The sequence below is a fragment of the Dysidea avara genome, chromosome 7 (assembly GCF_963678975.1).
Source record: "Dysidea avara chromosome 7, odDysAvar1.4, whole genome shotgun sequence".
Lineage (NCBI taxonomy): Eukaryota > Metazoa > Porifera > Demospongiae > Dictyoceratida > Dysideidae > Dysidea > Dysidea avara.
The window spans coordinates 4,806,618-4,825,477 of NC_089278.1; the positions used below are offsets into that span (position 1 = coordinate 4,806,618).

General features: G+C 39.6%; 2 protein-coding genes across 3 annotated transcripts; one reads left to right on the top strand and one right to left on the bottom strand.

Moving 5' to 3' along the window:
* Positions 1 to 139: 139 nt before the first annotated feature.
* On the top strand, positions 140 to 4,371 carry LOC136260626 (F-box and leucine-rich repeat protein 13-like). Of its 2 annotated transcripts, none has more exons than XM_066054433.1 (21): positions 140 to 265; positions 382 to 497; positions 676 to 760; positions 809 to 876; positions 927 to 1,047; positions 1,097 to 1,130; positions 1,345 to 1,454; positions 1,502 to 1,606; positions 1,656 to 1,751; positions 1,803 to 1,828; positions 1,884 to 2,147; positions 2,200 to 2,329; positions 2,383 to 2,605; positions 2,655 to 2,817; positions 2,870 to 3,010; positions 3,119 to 3,245; positions 3,307 to 3,390; positions 3,446 to 3,580; positions 3,632 to 3,711; positions 4,018 to 4,098; positions 4,152 to 4,371. In XM_066054433.1, exons 1-21 carry the CDS (start codon positions 182 to 184, stop codon positions 4,246 to 4,248), a joined length of 2,370 nt encoding a protein of 789 aa, XP_065910505.1. In that variant the 5' UTR covers positions 140 to 181; the 3' UTR covers positions 4,249 to 4,371. The 2 variants fall into 2 exon arrangements, with proteins under 2 accessions (XP_065910505.1, XP_065910506.1); XM_066054434.1 differs by having other exon boundaries at positions 2,870 to 2,989.
* On the bottom strand, positions 4,227 to 18,582 carry LOC136260625 (patched domain-containing protein 3-like). The gene is made up of 15 exons (XM_066054431.1): positions 18,217 to 18,582; positions 17,855 to 18,110; positions 16,853 to 16,935; positions 16,467 to 16,805; positions 16,293 to 16,413; positions 16,115 to 16,238; positions 15,944 to 16,068; positions 15,629 to 15,801; positions 15,411 to 15,579; positions 14,002 to 14,139; positions 6,337 to 6,762; positions 6,004 to 6,285; positions 5,800 to 5,944; positions 5,618 to 5,739; positions 4,227 to 4,743 (listed from the first exon to the last, which is right to left on the bottom strand). The coding sequence occupies exons 1-15, from the start codon at positions 18,384 to 18,386 to the stop codon at positions 4,363 to 4,365; spliced, it is 3,054 nt and encodes a 1,017-aa protein (XP_065910503.1). The 5' UTR covers positions 18,387 to 18,582; the 3' UTR covers positions 4,227 to 4,362.
* Between the last annotated feature and the right edge of the window lie 278 nt (positions 18,583 to 18,860).

The following is an 18,860-nucleotide window of genomic DNA, read 5'->3' on the forward strand; positions in this document are numbered from 1 at the left end:
AAGCTTAAATATGTGTTGTTATACGGTATTTTGGGGACTTGTAATGGAAAGATTACACATTTTCCACTGCATTTTTTCCATGCGTCACAGTACCGTATAAACTGCAAATATGTCTAATTATGAAAGGAAATGATTTTTGTTTCCTTGGCAATAAGGTGGTGACTCGGGTGGTGATTGCATAATGGAGTCACTGGTGTCTTTACAGGCTTACCCAAAAGATCTGAGGAATTATTTACGCACACACCGTATTCCGAGAGTGTTTGAAGTAAGTATAGCTAACACGTGCTGAAGTACTTCAGTGCGTTCCTGTATGGATTCTTAAGTAGCACCATTTGTTTGTACAGTTATCTGCTACTCACACAGTCACTGTTTTTCGTGTAGGCTTTGATCACTGGTGTAACGGTGATGTGCGTGCGAGACCCCTCCTTGGACCCGTACCAGTTCATTGCTGACAAGTTGCGGGAGCTAAAGGCGGGACAACACGACGATCTCTCGTGGTATGAGCATTTATAATATACTGTGCAGTAGATTTTGTGCAAAAATACTACTTTGCAAATTTTATACCTCGTCGGTGTAGCTGTACTTATCTATGTCCTCTAGTTGTTTTGTTGATTTTTAAACTTTTCAACACTTCATGTGTCAATGTTGTTCAATAAGTTGTTACTATGCCACCAGGGATTCCTTTGTGGCGCCTGGTATGCGGCCAGCACGCAGGCCAATGATATCCACCAGCTTTTTTGGAGACGATGAGAATTCACAAGTATGTACTTGTGAACTGTCCTACTTTGGTTAATTGCTCTCTATTCAGCCAACACCAGAAATGTATGAGAAAGCATATGAGTTTATGAAGTACAACATTTTCAAGTTTTATTTTCAGTAAGAAATCAATCCATCATGTTACGCTATCACACTATTTGGTTATGCAGAGCCTGGAAGGACTTTCATGCTCTTATGCAGTGGGAACGAGAAGAGGAAGAGAGAAAAAGGAACATGGCTGTCATACAACACAGTCACACTGTGCTTCAACGTCTCTTTGGCAAATGGAAGGTTCATCAATTTCTTTTAATCAAAGTATTCAGGCACTTAATCATTGCAGGCATACACCAAAAGAAAAATGAAAAGAGTTCTTGGTATGTCATGCAATACTTGCAGTACTCTAATAAAACACGCAGTTTTTGTAAGTATCTTGCAGTTCAAACTAGACTAGTAAGACTGCTGCTGGCTTGTGTAGTGTGACTAGTTTCTTTAAATCAGTTTAATGAAAATGTGCATCCCAAATAATGACAACAAAATGTTTCATTTACATAAAACAAACAAACAGCTAATTATGGTGTATGGTTGTAGCTGGAGAGGCCAAGTTAAGGCGATTAAACTGCCGCCGGATCATGAAGGTAGTCCTACTGGCATGGCAAGAGTCTGCTCAGCAATCAGCCCAAACTAACAAGTGGTTTAAAGTTAGTAGTTGCTGCTCTCCCAGTCATCTTCATTGTTCACCTTGTAGAGTAGAGAATATGGAGAGGGCAACGAACCAGGAGAGGACGAAGAGTGGTATTATCCTGAGGGACAAGATTATGTGTCACTTATTCCTCGCAATGTAGCAGTGAAGGTGGTGACTGCACAACACCCATACTGTGATAATGCACTGATTTCCATAGATCATTACTTTTACTGGGATCAAGGGAGTATGTAGATGTGCTAGAGTGTGTCGAACATGGAAAGAAATCACTGAAGATCCTGCTGTGTGGAGTAACGTATGTTATCATGGACTAGAGTATGGGTTTTTAGTTGCTGTTGATTTACAGGTAAACTTGTCAGTTGCTAAGAACCAGTGAGTGAGGATGATACAATGTGTATTGGAGTTGACCTCCTACTGATTTTCTCAGTGTTACAGATTTAGTGCTGCTGCGACTCATAAACAAGTGTCGTCCGTTTCTTGGACACCTCAACCTGCGTGGCTGCCACATGCTAACAGAAGGTGCACTGCAGCACATTGGAGAGTGCAGGAACCTCCAAGACCTCAATTTGTCTGAATACGGCAAACTAGATGATGAGGGAATAAGGAGTATTGCTACTGGCTGTGTTGGTCTACTCTACCTTAACCTGTCTTACTGTCTAGCAACTGATGCTACCTTAATTGCCTTATCTAAGTAAGCAAAAATGTGTCCTCTAAAACTGATTACTAAGACTTCATTGTGTCAGGTACTGTACAAACCTTCGATACCTTAGCTTAGCCTACTGCACAAAGTTTACTAGTAAGGGTCTCCATTATATATCAGTTGGGAAGGGCTGTCGCAAGTTGGTTCACCTTGACCTGTCAGGCTGCACACAGGTACCCAGTAGTCCAATGGAATATGCTGCATGTATCCTCCATTTTTCATAAAGCTGACGGCAGATTGTATGAAGTATATAGGGCGAGGCTGCCCGGTGATCAATATTCTGAATCTTGATGACATTCCAGACCTTGATGATGATCTTATCTTGGCATTAGTAAACCATTGTACCACACTACGCCATCTCTCCATTCTTGGTGGCTCCTGTATCACTGATCACTCCGTGAAGAGGCTGGCCATTCAGTCAAAGAAATTACGGTCTATCAAAATTGAGAGTAAGGAAGGAACTTCTATAGCAATGCAGATTTATATTCTTTTGCACAGATAACATGTTGATATCTGATATGTCACTGAGAGCTTTGGGCAAGGTGTGTCGTGATTTAAGACATATTTACTTGGCTGGCTGTTCACGGATAACAGATCATGGAATGAAGTCACTTGGCACTCTGAAGCAGCTGCAGATGATAAACATTGCAGACTGCATTAGGTAAGGATTAATTAAACATGTTAATAGATCAGCTAGACACATTCTCTTCAAGGGTGACAGACCTTGGAGTACGCCACATTATTGAAAGTGCCTCAGGTACAAGCATTCAAGAACTGAATGTTACAAACTGTTTCAAAGTCAGTGATGTGACTCTATTAAGAATATCACAGAGGTGTGTGTGCGTGTGCATGAGGTGTGTGTGTAAATGTGCAGTCATATACAGTATGTGTGTGTGCAGTGTGTATGCATTATTTGTAGCTACTATCATTGTTACTAACATAGTTGTCATGCTGTTGGGTAGGTGTCGTTCTTTGGTCTATGTCAGTTTCTGCTACTGTGAGCACATTACTGATGCAGGAGTGGAGCTGATGGGTCACATGCCATCACTGATATCACTTGACCTCACTGGCTGTTGTCTCACAGATCAAGTGAGTTACATCACCACATACACACGCACACTAAATAAATAAATATATAACTCCTACTTAGGGTGTATCTGCACTGGGTCATAATCCACAGTTTCGGAGTCTCATCCTTGCTGAGTGTTCTGAGATTACCGACTTGGGAATGGAAGTAAGTTGTTAGAGATTTAGAGTTATTTATGGCACATGCGTGAATTATTCATCAGAAAATGCTGGTCAATCTTCCCTCACTTGAGCTGCTTGACTTGTCTGAATGTGAAAACATAACTGATGCTACTGTCAAGGCTATTGTATTCCACTGTCGCATGTTGAGATCATTATCTGTTGCTGGCTGCTATCGAGTATGCTTGCTGTTGTTTCTGAATCCAATTTATAATGTGATGTATTTACAGTTGACTGATACTTCTGTCAAGTACCTGGCCCAGCATAGCCCCTACCTATCCATACTCAACTACTCTAGCTCTAATATAACGTTAGTTACATGCAAATAGGGTCACCTGAACTTTATCAATAACTTTCTCATTCCGGCCTGCATCAACAAATTTGGTACAAGTAGTGCTAGTTAGTGGCCAACTAAAAAGACTTTTCCAAGATGTATTCTGAGACATGCTGTCTATTACAGAGTCCACTGACCTGGAATGAGAAACCAATAAAGTTTGTGGCCTATTAAGTATACCAGAATTCTCATGTGGTTGCTCTGTTAGAGTATTTGAGTTGTATGCTCTATTAGGATACTCTTGTAGTCATTTAGTGTTACTAATACTGTGTACTTCATTAGGGATATTGCACTAAGGCTGCTACGTCGGAATTGCAACAACCTGAAACAGCTAACTATCTATTGTTGTTGTGGTGTCTCAAGGTTCGACTCAAACTTGCATGTGTGTGCACCTTTTACTAAACTACACCATTCAGGGAAGCAGTCACAAAACTGCAGAAGCAATGTCCACAGGTGGAGTATAGTCCGGACCAACCCCTCAGACCTCTACCACAATTATCAGTCAATTCATGAAATATTAACACTCAAATCACATCATACAAATTATAAATATGATTCATTGAACATGTGGAGAAATGGACTTGTTATATACATGACAGGTACAATTTATTTACTTAATAGCTTTGACTATACACAGCTCTCTTGTACAATGTTAAGTTGCTTGTGGCCTGGGTTTTCTGATGGATACAGATTTGATAAATTTAATGGGACACTACTTTGCTTTAAGTAGGATTTAACTTCCTCTGGAGATGCAATGGGTGAAATTTGTTCACTAATTGATGCCATTTTTGCTTGATGTTCATAAGTATCCACATCAAACGGAATATCAATAAAGTCCAATACACCATCTGCTTCCCGTTCACAAAAATTGTCATCAATCTCCAACTGACGAATTAAGTCACTCTTCTTGAAGTGCAAGTTATGACTTCCAGGTCCAATCAGGCCGAGTAACACTGGCAACAACACCAGGCCATGGAATAGCCCAAACAGAACCACACCTATGAACACCTGTAGTAAAAATACAATCCTTCAGTATATGAGCATCAAAGAAACAAGTTAGTGTACAACTACAGTAAGCATGCATCCTTTATAGTAGCACAATGTTTCAGTAAGATTCACACACAACCAGCTGCTGTACACTACATCCTCCCAACCCATTACATAAACAAGAAGCATCCAACTGAATATAACCACAAAGGAGTGACATACAGGCACTCACTGTAGGTAGACCTGTGACCGCAATCTAAGTCAAAGGTCAAGGCCACCAAATCCATGCAAGGGTAAAATTTCCAACCCACAATTGAAAAGTACTGAAATATCGTCATTAAGTCACCAGTCAAAGATTGAAAAAGCCTCTTAAAAGTGAAATTTCGGTCAGTCAAGACTTTGACCGTGGTCGCAGATCTACCTACAGCACGTACCTACATAACGCCCTCTTGAACCACCTGTTCTGTTAGCTAACAAGCTAATATGGCTGGTTAATTTGTACTAGTAATAGCATGGGTAGCAGTGAAATTTGGGATAAATACCATGAGTGTTGTATTGGAAAAGGGGATAAATTTCCAATACAACAAGAGTGGTATTTATCCCAAATTTCACTGCTACCCATGCTATTCCCAGTTAATACCATACTCGCTGCATATACCCATGCTGTGCATTAGCGTTGCTATGTACGCAATTTGTCACTGTACTAAACACGCGATTTGGCGCTACATTGTTAACATAAATTCTAGCCAATGAAATTGCAATTACAACTTTTTCACTGCTACCAGTGAAATACGGGATAAATTTCACTGCTACTATTGAGACTTTTGTATGGGCAGTGAAACAGGTATGGTATTAACAGTGAATCATAATAGCAATTATCCCACTGGACCCTTACCTTGAAGAAAGCCTGAAATACATACCCCTCCGAAAATGCCAGTAGAATAAAAGCCAACAAAGTGGATATTCCTCCATTCAGTACTGGAGGTCCAACTTCTGCCAGTGTAGTGCGTACTCTTTCTGCAATAACCAAATGGGTGGGGCTCAGTGCCTAACACTCTACACAGGATTGCAGCTTACCTTTCCTAGTGCCAGTAGCTCTCATGAATGCATGTGCCACATGTGCAGCATAATCCACAGACAAACCAACCACCAGAACTAACAGTATTGCAGTGACAGTGTTGATACTTAGCCCCCAAAAATACAGAGACCCAGCTATGTCCACCTGCAGTGGAGAAATGCATCATGTAGATAGCCACACCCACCCCACATGTTGTAGCTCACCATTGTGAGGGCAACACACAACAGGACAAGTACTGCAACTAGCCAGTTAGCCACTAATATTAATGTAATGAAGAATATCACCACAGTTGCTATTATTAGATTTCTGATTAGCTCATCCTCGATGACATAATTAGTTTCCCAGCTAAGAAAGATATCTGTGTAAGCAAAAGCTCGTTCACGAGAAAAGAGAATGGCATGTACACGACTCCTTAATCCTTCCATTGCCCACAACTCCTGGCTCGTCCCATTCAGTGGTACAAATGTAGCATGGCCTCTAGTAGCCTACAATACAACAACTAAAAACACCAGATTAATATTATAGGGTTTACTGACCACCAGACAACAGCTCCCACAGCTGCCAGTTGCATCTTGTTGTTTAACAACATCACTTCTCACTTCAGCTGAACTCAAACTATTATTTAAAAATTCACAAAGGAGGAAATAGAATTGAGTACTGTTTACAATAATGGGTAGTCTACCCAGCTGTGCCTCCAATATAGCATTCTGAGTCTGATGTTGTGTTGGAAATGACAAGGTTGAACTGTTAAAGTCTACGTATGTCAGAAAAGACTTGTACTCTCGATGTATAGAAGCCCAGCCTATAAACTTGTCAAACCAGAAGGTAACAGCATTTAAGCCTTTCCGTAATGTGGGATCAGTATAAAGTGTGTGGTTGAGAAGATGCAATTCTGGCTGGTGGCTGAAATAATCCACTTTTCCAGTGTACACGTTCACCTCGAAGCCTGCCCTAGGGAAAAACTACACAGAAAACACTTAATATAGATGAACTATGCACAATTCTGGGTGTATGCACGCTTTAAAATACATTATAAATACACTCATGTACACCCATTACCATAGTGATACTGTTTGTGGGCATAATATTATGTATGAACCACGTTAGTGGGTTCATGCTGGAGATTGCCAATGTTTTTTTTCTAATAGAACGCACACCTAAAAACCACCTTGTAAAACATCATCAGAACCCTCTTAATTAATTTTGCAATGAGTATAGGTCCACGAGTGAGTATCAAATGAAAAGGAAACAGTATGTATATTTCAGACAAAACTGCCATTTTGTTCATACTCTTTTTATAATTCATAATATGTGACCTAATTTGGAAAAACTGTTAATGTACACACATGAGTAGATTGTGAAAATACATGATTTTAAACATTTCAATCCAGTATAGCTTGGGAAGATAAAAAGCTATGAGTTTGAAATTTTTACTGTGATTGCAGCCACCCACGGAAAATGACAGATAACAGGCTGTTATTTTGAGCTATGCAGTGTCCGCTACAGGTTAAGTAGGGACTACAACAACATACAGCACAAGTTGCAGAATGCTTACAAAGTGATGCTATTGGCAATTCATCCTACCATGGCAGTGAGACGGATAATTATATCCTACTCACTGCCAGTGTTGGGCCACTACTTTTAAAAAATAATATATTACTTATTACCAAGAGTTTATACTCCCTCTTTATATTATGAACTCTTGTTATTACTCATTACCGCCACTGCAATGTGTTACTGCATTAAGTAATATATTACGCATTACAAAACATGTTATGCCCTATGCTACTCATCGTCACGACCACCATATGATGGAATTTATTTAGACACCCGTAGCATCACTAGCTGACCAGTGGCATTCCAAGCTTCTAGAGCATTCCTATAGTATGTTCACGTTGAGCTGAACCCTGAAAAACAGCAAAAAATTTAAAGTGGATTTTTTCTCAACAGAGTTAACATTTTAGCCAACCAGATGATTATTGGTAACAGCAAAGGTGTCAACAACAGACATGTATGGTTTGGCTCCATTACAAGTTCGGGAAAGGGCTGTAATGGACACTGTGTTTATATGGCTTCCCCATACGAAATGTATTGCAAAAATTTTGATTGGCCGTAAATATTATGTCAAACATTTGAACAAAAAGATTTTGAAACATTGTTAGCGGGTCAAGCAGTACTACAAATGAGCCAAATTTCAAGATCGTGTGTAATGGCATCCGTGAGTTATTAAATGTTTTTGAGGATTCGTGAATCAAGACACACGGTAGTGTGTCGTGCGGCCCAAGAAGCCAGTGCGCAACCCCGTGAGTATATTGACAGGAAGAAAGAAAACGCAATTTTCGCACCTCCGTAGCTCTGTGCTGCCTTGATGAAACAAGACAAATTTTGCTGTGTATATTCCCTCCAACTTCAGTACTCCACATTCCAAATTTGAGCGAAATCGCTTCAGGCATTCCTGAGATATGCGACTTCAAAAATTGGCTTAGTTTCTTCGTTTTTTTTTTTTTTTCTTCTTATTTTTCTTCCTCTTTTCGCACACTTACAAAAACTGCTATAAAACGCGAACGCGTTATCCGATTGCCTTGAAATTTGGCACACAGAAGGGGGGGTATAAAGGCGCATCTCTGTACCAACTTTGGCTGGAATACCGTAAACAGGCAAAGAGTTATGAGCGATTATGCACGAAAAATAACACCAAAATGTTGTCACGCCTACAGGGTAAACCGCGTATGGGAAGAAGCTGAAAATCGGTGGGTGAATAGGTTAACTATTGAACCTCAAACCTTTGGTGGTTTGAAAGAAATCGAGCTAAAAACCAGGAAGATACAGCGAAAAAATCAACAGTGTGTAACAATTACGCAATTGAGATTAGCTAATTTATTATTATTATTATGCTTGCCACGCCTACCAGATAAACCACTTGGGGTAATGCTTTGAAAATCGATGGAGTTATCATCTTAGAAAGGCTCTTCAATGGTGTAGAAAAATCAGACTTAAAGCCACGGAGTTATAACACGAAATCCAACTTGGTGCAAGATCGAGATACTCCAATAGAGCAGTCATCTTAATAGAGCAGTCACCCTGAACAGAATTCAAGAGATCAGTTAGAAATAAGTAACCTGTATAGAGATCAGCTACAAACAAATCACCCTGTAGAGAGTTCAGCTACAAACAATTCACCCTGTTCAGACATCAGTTAGAAGAAGTTTTCTTGTAGAGGGTTCAGTTACAAACAAATCACCCTGTTGAAAGATCAGCTAGAAGATGTCACCTTATAGATAGTTCAGTTACAAAGAAACCACCATGTAGAGAATTCAGCTACAAACTAGTGACCCTGTAGATACATCAGCTAGAAGAAGTTACCTTGTAGAGAGTTTAGCTACAAAGAAACCATTCTGTAAAGAGCTCAGCTGCAAACAAATCACCTATACAGAATTCAGCTACAAACAAATCACCCTGTAGAGAGATCAGCTAGAAGTAGTTACCTTGTAGATAGTTCAGCTACAAACAAATCATCCTGTAGAGAGATCAGCTAGAAGAAGTTACCTTGTAGAGAGTTCAGCTACAGACAAATCACTCTGTAGAGAGATCAGCTAGAAGAAGTTACCTTGTAAATCGTTCAGCTACAAACAATTCACCCTGTAAAGAGATCAGCTAGAAGAAGTTACCTTGTAGAGAGTTCAGCTACAAAGAAACCATCATGTAGAGAATTCAGCCGCAAACAAATCATGTATAGAGAGTTCAGCTACAAACAAATCTCCCTGTAGAGAGATCAGCTAGAAGAAGTTTCCTTGTAGAGAGTTCTGCTACAAACAAATCACCCTGTAGAAAGATCAGCTAGAAGAAATCACCTTGTAGAGAGTTCAGCTTCAAAGAAGCAATCATGTGAGAGTTCAGGTACAAACAAATTGTCCTGTAGAGAGATCAGCTAGAAGAAGTTACCTTGTAGAGAGTTCAGCTACAAAGAAACCATCATGTAGATAGTTCAGGTACAAACAAATCACCCTGTAGAAAGTTCAGATATAGAAGAAATCACCTTGTAGAGAGTTCAGCTATGAAGAAACTATCATGTAGAGAGTTCAACTACAAACAAATCACCCTGTAGAAAGATCAGCTATAGAAGAAATCACCTTGTAGAGAGTTCAGCTACAAAGAAACCATCATGTAGAGAGTTCAGCTACAAACAAATCGGCCTGTAGAGAGATCAGCTAGAAGAAATTACCTTGTAGAGAGTTCAGCTACAAAGAAACCATCATGTAGAGAGTTCAGCTGCAAACAAATCACCTGTAGAGAGTTAAGCTACAAACAAATCTCCCTGTAGAGAGATCAGCTAGAAGAAGTCACCTTGCAGGGAGTTCAGTTACAAAGAAATAAACCATGTAGAGAGTTCAGCTGCAAAAAAATCACCTGTAGAGAGTTCAGCTAGAAACAAGTCACCCTGTAGAGAGATCAGCTAGAAACAAGTCACCTTGTAGAGAGTTCAGCTAGAAGAAGTCACATTGTAGAGCTACAAAGAAACTACCATGTAGAGTTCAGCTGCAAACAAATCACCCTGTAGAGAACTCAGCTACAAACAAATCGCCCTGTAGAAAGATTAGCTAGAAGAAGTTACCTTATAGGGAGTTCAGCTATGAACAGATCACCCTGTAGAGAGTTCAGCTACAAACAAATCACCCTGTATATAGAGAGTTCAGCTAGAAACAAATCACCCTGTAGAGAGTTCAGTTACAAAGAAACCACCATGTAAAGAGTTCAGCTGCAAAAAAATCAATCACTCTGTTAAGAGTTCAGCTAGAAGAAGTCACCTTGTAGAGAATTCAGCTGCAAATAAATCACCCTGTAGAGAATTCAGCTACAAACAAATCACCCTGTAGAAAGATCAGCTAGAAGAAGTTACCTTGTAGAGAGTTCAGCTACAAAGAAACCACCATGTAGAGAGTTCAGCTGCAAACAAATCACCTGTAGAGAGTTCAGCTAGAAACAAGTCACCCTGTAGAGAGATCAGCTAAAAACAAGTCACCCTGTAGAGAGTTCAGCTAGAAGAAGTCACATTGTAGAGAGTTCAGCTACAAAGAAACTACCACGTAGAGAGTTCAGCTGCAAACAAATCATCCTGTAGAGAGTTCAGCTAGAAGAAGTCACCTTTTAGAGAGTTCAGCTACAAAGCAACCACCATGTAAAGAGTTTAGCTGCAAAAATCTCAGTCACCTTGTAGAAAGATCGGTTAGAAGAAGTTACCTTGTAGAGAGTTCAGCTACAAAGAAACCACCATGTAGAGAGTTCAGCTGCAAACAAATCACCTATAGAGAGTTCAGTTAAAAACAAGTCACCCTGTAGAGAGTTCAGCTAGAAGAAGTCACATTGTAGAGAGTTCAGCTACAATGAAACTCCCATGTAGAGAGTTCAGATGCAAACAAATCACCCTGTAGAGAACTCAGCTACAAACAAATATGCAGTGTAAAAAGATCAACTAGAAGAAGTTACCTTGTAGAGAGTTCAGCTACAACGAAACCACCATGTAGAGAGTTCAGCTACAAACAAATCACCTGTAGAGAGTTCAGCTAGAAACAAGTCACCCTGTAGAGAGATCAGCTAGAAACAAGTCACCTTGTAGAGAGTTCAGCTAGAAGAAGTCACGTTGTAGAGAGTTCAGCTACAAAGAAACCACCATTTAGAGAGTTCAGCTGCAAACAAATCACCCAGTAGAAAGTTCAGCTATGAACAGATCACCCTGTTGAGAGTTCAGTTAGAAAAAAGGAATCCTGTAGAGAGATCACCTAGAAGTATCGCCTTGTAGAGAGTTCAGCTACAAACAAATCACCTGTAGAGAGTTCAGCCACAAACAAATCACCCTGTAGAGAGATCAGTTAGAAGAAGTCACCTTATAGAGAGTTCAGCTATAAAGAAACCACCATGTAGAGAATTCAGCTGCAAACAAACACCCTGTAGAGAACTCAGCTACAAACAAATCGCCTTGTAGAAAGATCAGCTAGAAGAAGTTACCTTGTAGGGATTTCAGCTACAAACAAATCACCCTGTAGAGAGTTCAGCTACAAAGAAACCATTCTGTAAAGAGCTCAGCTGCAAACAAATCACTTGTACAGAATTCAGCTACAAACAAATCACCCTGTAGAGAGATCAGCTAGAAGAAATTACCTTGTAGATAGTTCAGCTACAAACAAATCACCCTGTAAAAAGATCAGTTAAAAGAAGTTACCTTGGAGAAAGTTCAGCTACAAAGAAACCATTTGTAAAGAGCTCAGCTGCAAACAAATCACCTGTACAGAATTCAACTACGAACAAATCACCCTGTAGAGAGATCAGCTATAAGAACTGTACAGAATTCAACTACGAACAAATCACCCTGTAGAGAGATCAGCTATAAGAAGTACCTTGTAGATAGTTCAGCTACAAACAAATCTCCTTGTAGAGAGATCAGCTAGAAGAAATTACCTTGTAGAGAGTTCAGCTACAAAGAAACCACCATGTACAGAGTTAAGCTGCAAAGAAATCACCCTGTAGAAAATTCTGCCAGAAACAAATTGCCCTGTAGAAAGATCAGTTAGAAGAAGTTACCTTTTAGAGAGTTCAGCTACAAAGAAACCATTCTGTAAGAGCTCAGCTGCAAACAAATCACCTATACAGAATTCAGCTACAAACACATCACCCTGTAGAGAGATCAGCTAGAAGAAGTTACCTTGTAGATCGTTCAGCTACAAACAATTCACTCTGTAGAGAGAGCAATTAGAAGAAGTCACCTTGTAGAGTGTTCAGTTACAAAGAAACCACCATGGAGATTTCTGTAATCAATATAATATTATGTGACCGGATTTGCGAAAAGGGGTCTTCCACGCACATCCAATTCCGTAACCGTTGGAGCCATAACTCAGTGTTCAAGTAACATATTAACCTGAAAATTTCACCACGTATTCAGCTATAGTGGTGCTCACCACTGTCCAAAATTCAAGGCAATAGCTCTTTCCAATCTGAAGTTATCAATTGTCGAAGTTGGCAAATTGGATGTGAGTGGAAGACCCCTTTTCGCAAATCCGGTCACATATGTATTATACAGTATATATAATTTGTACATTTACTGATAAAATATTTAAAGTACATCTACTTCATCTTTTCTTCTTCCTGTAGTAAAGAAAAAAGCATAGGTTAAAAATGTCCCAAAGCTGGCCATAGGCCGGCTTTGGGGTATACAAATACAAAAAGAAATGAAATCTAATCCAAAACAGCCAAGCTGTAAAAAAAGTGTGCGGCCCTCAGAAAGGCTATGGTGAAAAAAGATGTGAAATCCAAGGTGGCGGCCAAGAAATGGCTGTGATGGTAGGTTAATGGTAAAAATTTTAATAACGACAATTCAGGTGAATTTTTGTGCCACTTCACAAAAATTCACCTGAATTGTCGTTATTAAAATTTTTACCATTAACCTACCATCACAGCCATTTCTTGGCCGCCACCTTGGATTTCACATCTTTTTTCACCATAGCCTTTCTGAGGGCCGCACACTTTTTTTACAGCTTGGCTGTTTTGGATTAGATATACTATAGTGCAGGAAGTTTAATTTATGCTGAAGATTTTGTGGGCTTTTTCATTCCATGCTTAATGTACATGGGTGAACTATCTAACTACTCTAATAGAGCAGTCACATAATAATAATGTAGTCAAGTGTATGATAACAACAAAACATACACTGAACCTGACAGCTATGAAAGTCACTAGTATTATAAATTCTAGTTCATATTAAGAGACTTTGTATAGATCTATACATTGCAGTTTCATGTGTATTAACTGTACATAAAATGCAAAATTGCTGCATCTAAAACAATCCTCATTATCAACAAAATAAATCCATTACTGGACTAATAAAAAGTACACAAACTAGATGAATAAAAATTGGAAATTTCAAAAGATAAAACAAGAAGGAGTTGCGCAGGTGGTAATATAAAGCACGAATTCCTATTTTTGACTCAACTCAAAAGGATGAATGGAGCATTTATGTAACTATAATTCTGTGACCAGTAGAGAGTTAAAATAGGGACTTGATTACATAGCGATCCTTTCTTGTTCTTTTGCTTTTGTCAGCAATCCCTATTTGCTTTTTGAAATTTCCACTACAAAAAATTTTTATAGCACATAATTTGGCATTCAAAACTTAGTCACCAAGTTAGGTAGGTTAGTACACTACTACATACCACTACACGCTGATCAATGAACTTGACTGCATACGAGTCTGGAGGGAATAGCCACTTATACTCAATCTCTGTCTCCAACTTGTAGCAGCCATATGAACAAAACGCAATCATCACCAAGGCCAAGAAGATGACTAACAGCTGTAAGAGATTTGACCAACAATTATACTCATGTCCATCTGTGCAAACTAAGGGTAATTAAATAACAGTACAATTAACCACAGTAATGTAATGATTAATGATGGTTTGGCACAATCTCAATGCAAAAAGGGAAAGGAGATTTAGTGGAATGGCGGAAACAGCTAAATTGTCATTTCCAGATTATGAACAACCTAAGAGCACTTACATAAGTAGCATGAAGACTCAATAACTGTTTACTAGTACTGTTAACACAACGTCGCTAGCTAGAACTCACCAAAATTCTCTTGGAGCACCACTTTGTTAGACATGATAATCCTTGAGCTGCTTTTAAACTGTACATAGCTTCATCGATTTGTCACCTTGCAGCACACCGTATTCAAAGCGCATGTTACAATAAGCGCCTAGCCAAAATACATTATTACACATAACCATCTGCTAGAATGTTCTTTATTCTTTAAAGTTCTCATGAAATTAATTGCAACTCTGTGTTGTAAACGTGCATGTCATCGTGGTCTTCTTTCAATCACGTGAGAATGTTTTCTAGGCGCTTATTGTAACATGCCCTTCGAATAGTGTGCCGCAAGGTGACAGATTAATGAGGCTATAGTTTAAGAGCAGATCAAGGATTATTTATTTTGCCTGATGTCGTGGTTATGATGCTAAGATGCTAGTTTTACACTGGAGAAATTGGCGTTCCAAAGAGCATGCGCTTCAATTGTGGTGAGTTCTAGCTAGCTACATTGTGTTTAACAGTACTAGCAAACAGTTATTGAGTCTTCACTACTTAAGTATAGTGCTCTTAGGCTGTCCGTAATCTGGAAATGACCATTTAGCCGTTTCCACAATTCTGCTAAATCTCATTTCCCACGCAAAAATTGTTCACAGTGGGAAAGTTTTACCAGGAGCCCATAAGCGCCGCAAGGCAGATGCAATTTTTAAAAGTTTTTTTTTTTATTATACTGAGTGTTGAGATCAAAAGTGTGTACACCTGGGGATAATACCACTATATTCATGGTAGAAGTTTCATGGTTAATTTTGACCGTCTCAGCAATAACCTGACTTGTTCGCACAAGCATGCGTATTGAGAAAATCGAAATTATTACTCACCACAGAAGGCCAAAACTTTGGTGATCCATTCCTTGGACACTGCAGATAATGCTGAAAAAAAATTCGGAAGGTGTGCAAACAAGTCAGGTTTTTGCTGAGACGGTCACAATTGACAATCCATAAAACTTTTCCACCTCAAACCATTTGTAATATATGGTATATACCTGTACTGTACGGCTGATTATGTTGGTTCCAGCCAATGCCCCTCCGATGTGACTACTAAACAGTTCTCGGATAGAGCCCACCTTAAACCATTCCTGCTTTTCCTCATTGGTCACTTTAGGGGATGGAAGTTTGAGAAAAGGAATGAAAGCATCCAGATTAGCTTGCTGCCTGTAACATTATACCAGTGACACAGTCAAACATAACATTGGTACCTTACCTCTTGTAGTCTATGACAACGAAAGCTGAGAAAAATGTAACTTGGTAAAAGAAGAGTAACAAGATGGCTAGGCCAGCGAAGATGCAGAAAGAGGAGAGGCTTGGTAGAACTGTGCCAGCTCCAACAAAAAATGCAATTCCATTAGTAACAGATGTAACAGTTATGGACACACCCTATAAGGAAAATGCATGATGCAACACATCAGGAGAGGACATGACACACTACACTGTACACACTCACCACACACACGCACGCACGCACGCACGCACGCACGCACGCACGCACGCACGCACGCACGCACACACACACACTCACCACAGCACCAAGACATTTTGCAGTGTATCTAGCAACGTATGAATATTTACTAGTGCTTTGTACTTTAGGTGGTTTACTGGTCTGCCAAGATGAAACTATCACAAACATATCATCTACTCCAATTCCTATTGGCAAAAGCTTAAGGCATGTGCACAAGAAGATATCACTTACCTAACAATAAGAAAGGTATAACAGAATGAACTGGCCCATATGAGAACCGCAGGTAACTGGCCAATCCAGCAGCCACCATTAAAGTGAATCCAATGCATAGTATTCCCAAGACAGCAATCCAGACCTGAACAATAAAGAGAAATTTTAATTGGCATTTTACCTGTATGTGAGCACTAACTTTGTGCTCTTTGCGGTTAAATTTTCCCAGAAAAGCTGCAAAGTATAAGAAGGTTAAGAAATATCCAGCAGTCAACAAAATTGTGTCAGTTCCAAATGCTTGTTGTGCTTCCTCCTCCACACTGAAATATAAAGACTTGTTCAAGTATTGTATGATCATACCAACATGACTTACGAATCAGATGTGAACACAGAGACATCCAAGGAATCATTTCTAGGCTTCTTAGACCATGATATAAACTTATCCTCCCATCTTTCTGCCACTGTGGTAAGGTTGCGATCTCCACTAATCCTTAGCTGCAATGTTGTAGCTCTAATTGATTTGATCTTTCCATTTTCCTCTGTTACTAAGCCGAACAGCTGATCAAAGTCAACTGGATTAATTGATTTGAACAATTCAAACAATCCCAAGACTGATTCTTCAGAATAAAGTTCTGATCTGATTCTGTGAGGATCAGTATTGCGGACCACATCATTTAATAAACTATCAAATGAGCAACGACGACTGTCTGGTCTACAACATAATGCATTATACAACTAGCACGTGAGCATCAGGCTTACTTGTGACAAATATCTTCAAATCGGTATTCCTTCTGATTGTAATGAACAGTCAGGTTTAGTATTTCAGCTTGAGCCACTGCAATCTGTTTAAGTGCCACACACTAAACTTTTCAGTATGTCTAAAATCCAAACACTGCATATGTATTGCATGCTGAATATTTGCCATTACTCTACATTCAGTTTACTCCATATCCTGTGATAACAGTAACTAATTTCCCACTTTGCTTATTACCCCTTTATTAGAGTTTAACAACAGACCATTGAGCAGATCATCACTCTCGTAAAATTGCCATTAGACAATACAATAGCCAAACAACCATAGTCAGTCGTATAAACAATACCGGTTGTTCACATGCTACATACACATGCAGAGGAAGTCTGTCAGAAGTCTTTGCTGGTGCTACATACCTTAGACTTTTGCAAGTCATAAGAGGCCATGATGTTATCAGTTAGGAAAGTGAAGGCGAAAAAGCACGCAGTGTTCTGTTGGGATTGAAAGTACTCTGGGCCAATCTCCCTATCCATGCAGTGGATTAAACGTTGTTAATCCAACCTTCCTGCTTACCATACTGCCAAGGAAATTGGTGCTGTCAAGACATTTCATCTAATAATAGGACAGTCATGTGGGAATTCGATATTGTTTCTGGAGTTTAACAATCCTAAACATGTTCATTATATACAGCTGATTTTACAGTTGAACTAGCTAATTCCAGTTGCAAATAGCCACAACTCAAAATAGCCCTACACATGCCAGCTCAACAAGGGGAGCAGAATGACACACAAACAAATTTATCTGTCACAAGGTAGACAATAACTATTCAAGAGAACTATTAAGTCACATGACTTACAATTGCCAATATTGTTGTGCATACGATCAATATTATGAAAGTAAATGTAAAATAACTATCTAGGTAGTATACACAAATATAATTGCTGAATTAATCGTCATTGAATGACGGAGCAATTACAAATATATAATAATATATAAGCTTAGCAACCTACTTGTGCAAGATATTCATCTTGTGCAAAGTTTCCTGAGCGATTTCTAATGGACAAGGTAGCCAGCTCGACACGATAGTCCGCAGGAAAGCGCTCCTGCACCCACTCCTGGTGATTCAGCGCCGACGCAGTGGTTGGTATCCAAGTATCGTAGCTAGTGTCCTCGTTGAAGTATGCTAGCCCTGTACACAACACGCCGCCTATCAGCAGGGTCACCATTATAGTGGAGAGTGGCCACGAGCCGACCAGCAAGCCGAGGCTGCAAAGTGAAAACGTACACGTGCACGATCGTGAACCGAGAGTAATATACGCACTGCATGTTATAAATAGCACAAAAGATATCTAGCAATACTAGTATAACTTACTAAGTGTAGAAGGTTTCCAATGCCATAGCTACCTGGGCACTAATGTACACCAACAGTAGCCGAAGATGTTGCAGCACGACCACTACACAACTCCGTTCATCTTCTTCTAAATCGCTGACCATAGTTTGCTGCTTGGTCGGTAAACTGCTGGTAGTGTCGGAGTCCGCCATTGTTTCAGCTATGCAGGTTGCGCCTGTGTGAATAATGAATTGTTTGGTCCAAATACTGCAATTGGGTATGTGGGAGTTTGCGGTGCAAGGCGTGCAGCTTTTATTATCACGTGACCATGACACTATTAATTGTCTGCAAAAAGTGAAACCGAGGTTGAAAACAGAAGTTATGTTTGAAAGAACAGGTGGAGTAAACAAAATGAAACATGTTGATCTATGTATGTGATGCTGCTAGTGCCAGCTGGTCAGGTCTCCCAGACAGTCTATCTAGCCATGCAGGGGAAAACTGATCAGCTTCAGGAAGTGAATCAAATCATCAAAATGTCATTTCTTGCTAGCTACCCGACCCTATAAATCACATTGAGCCTGATTACCCAGCCTTTCAGGCTAGTTATTTTAAGGGAAACTGCAACTCACTGAGCTGGACTGTTTCAATCAGTTCAATTAGCTAATTAATTAATTTCAATTTTCAAA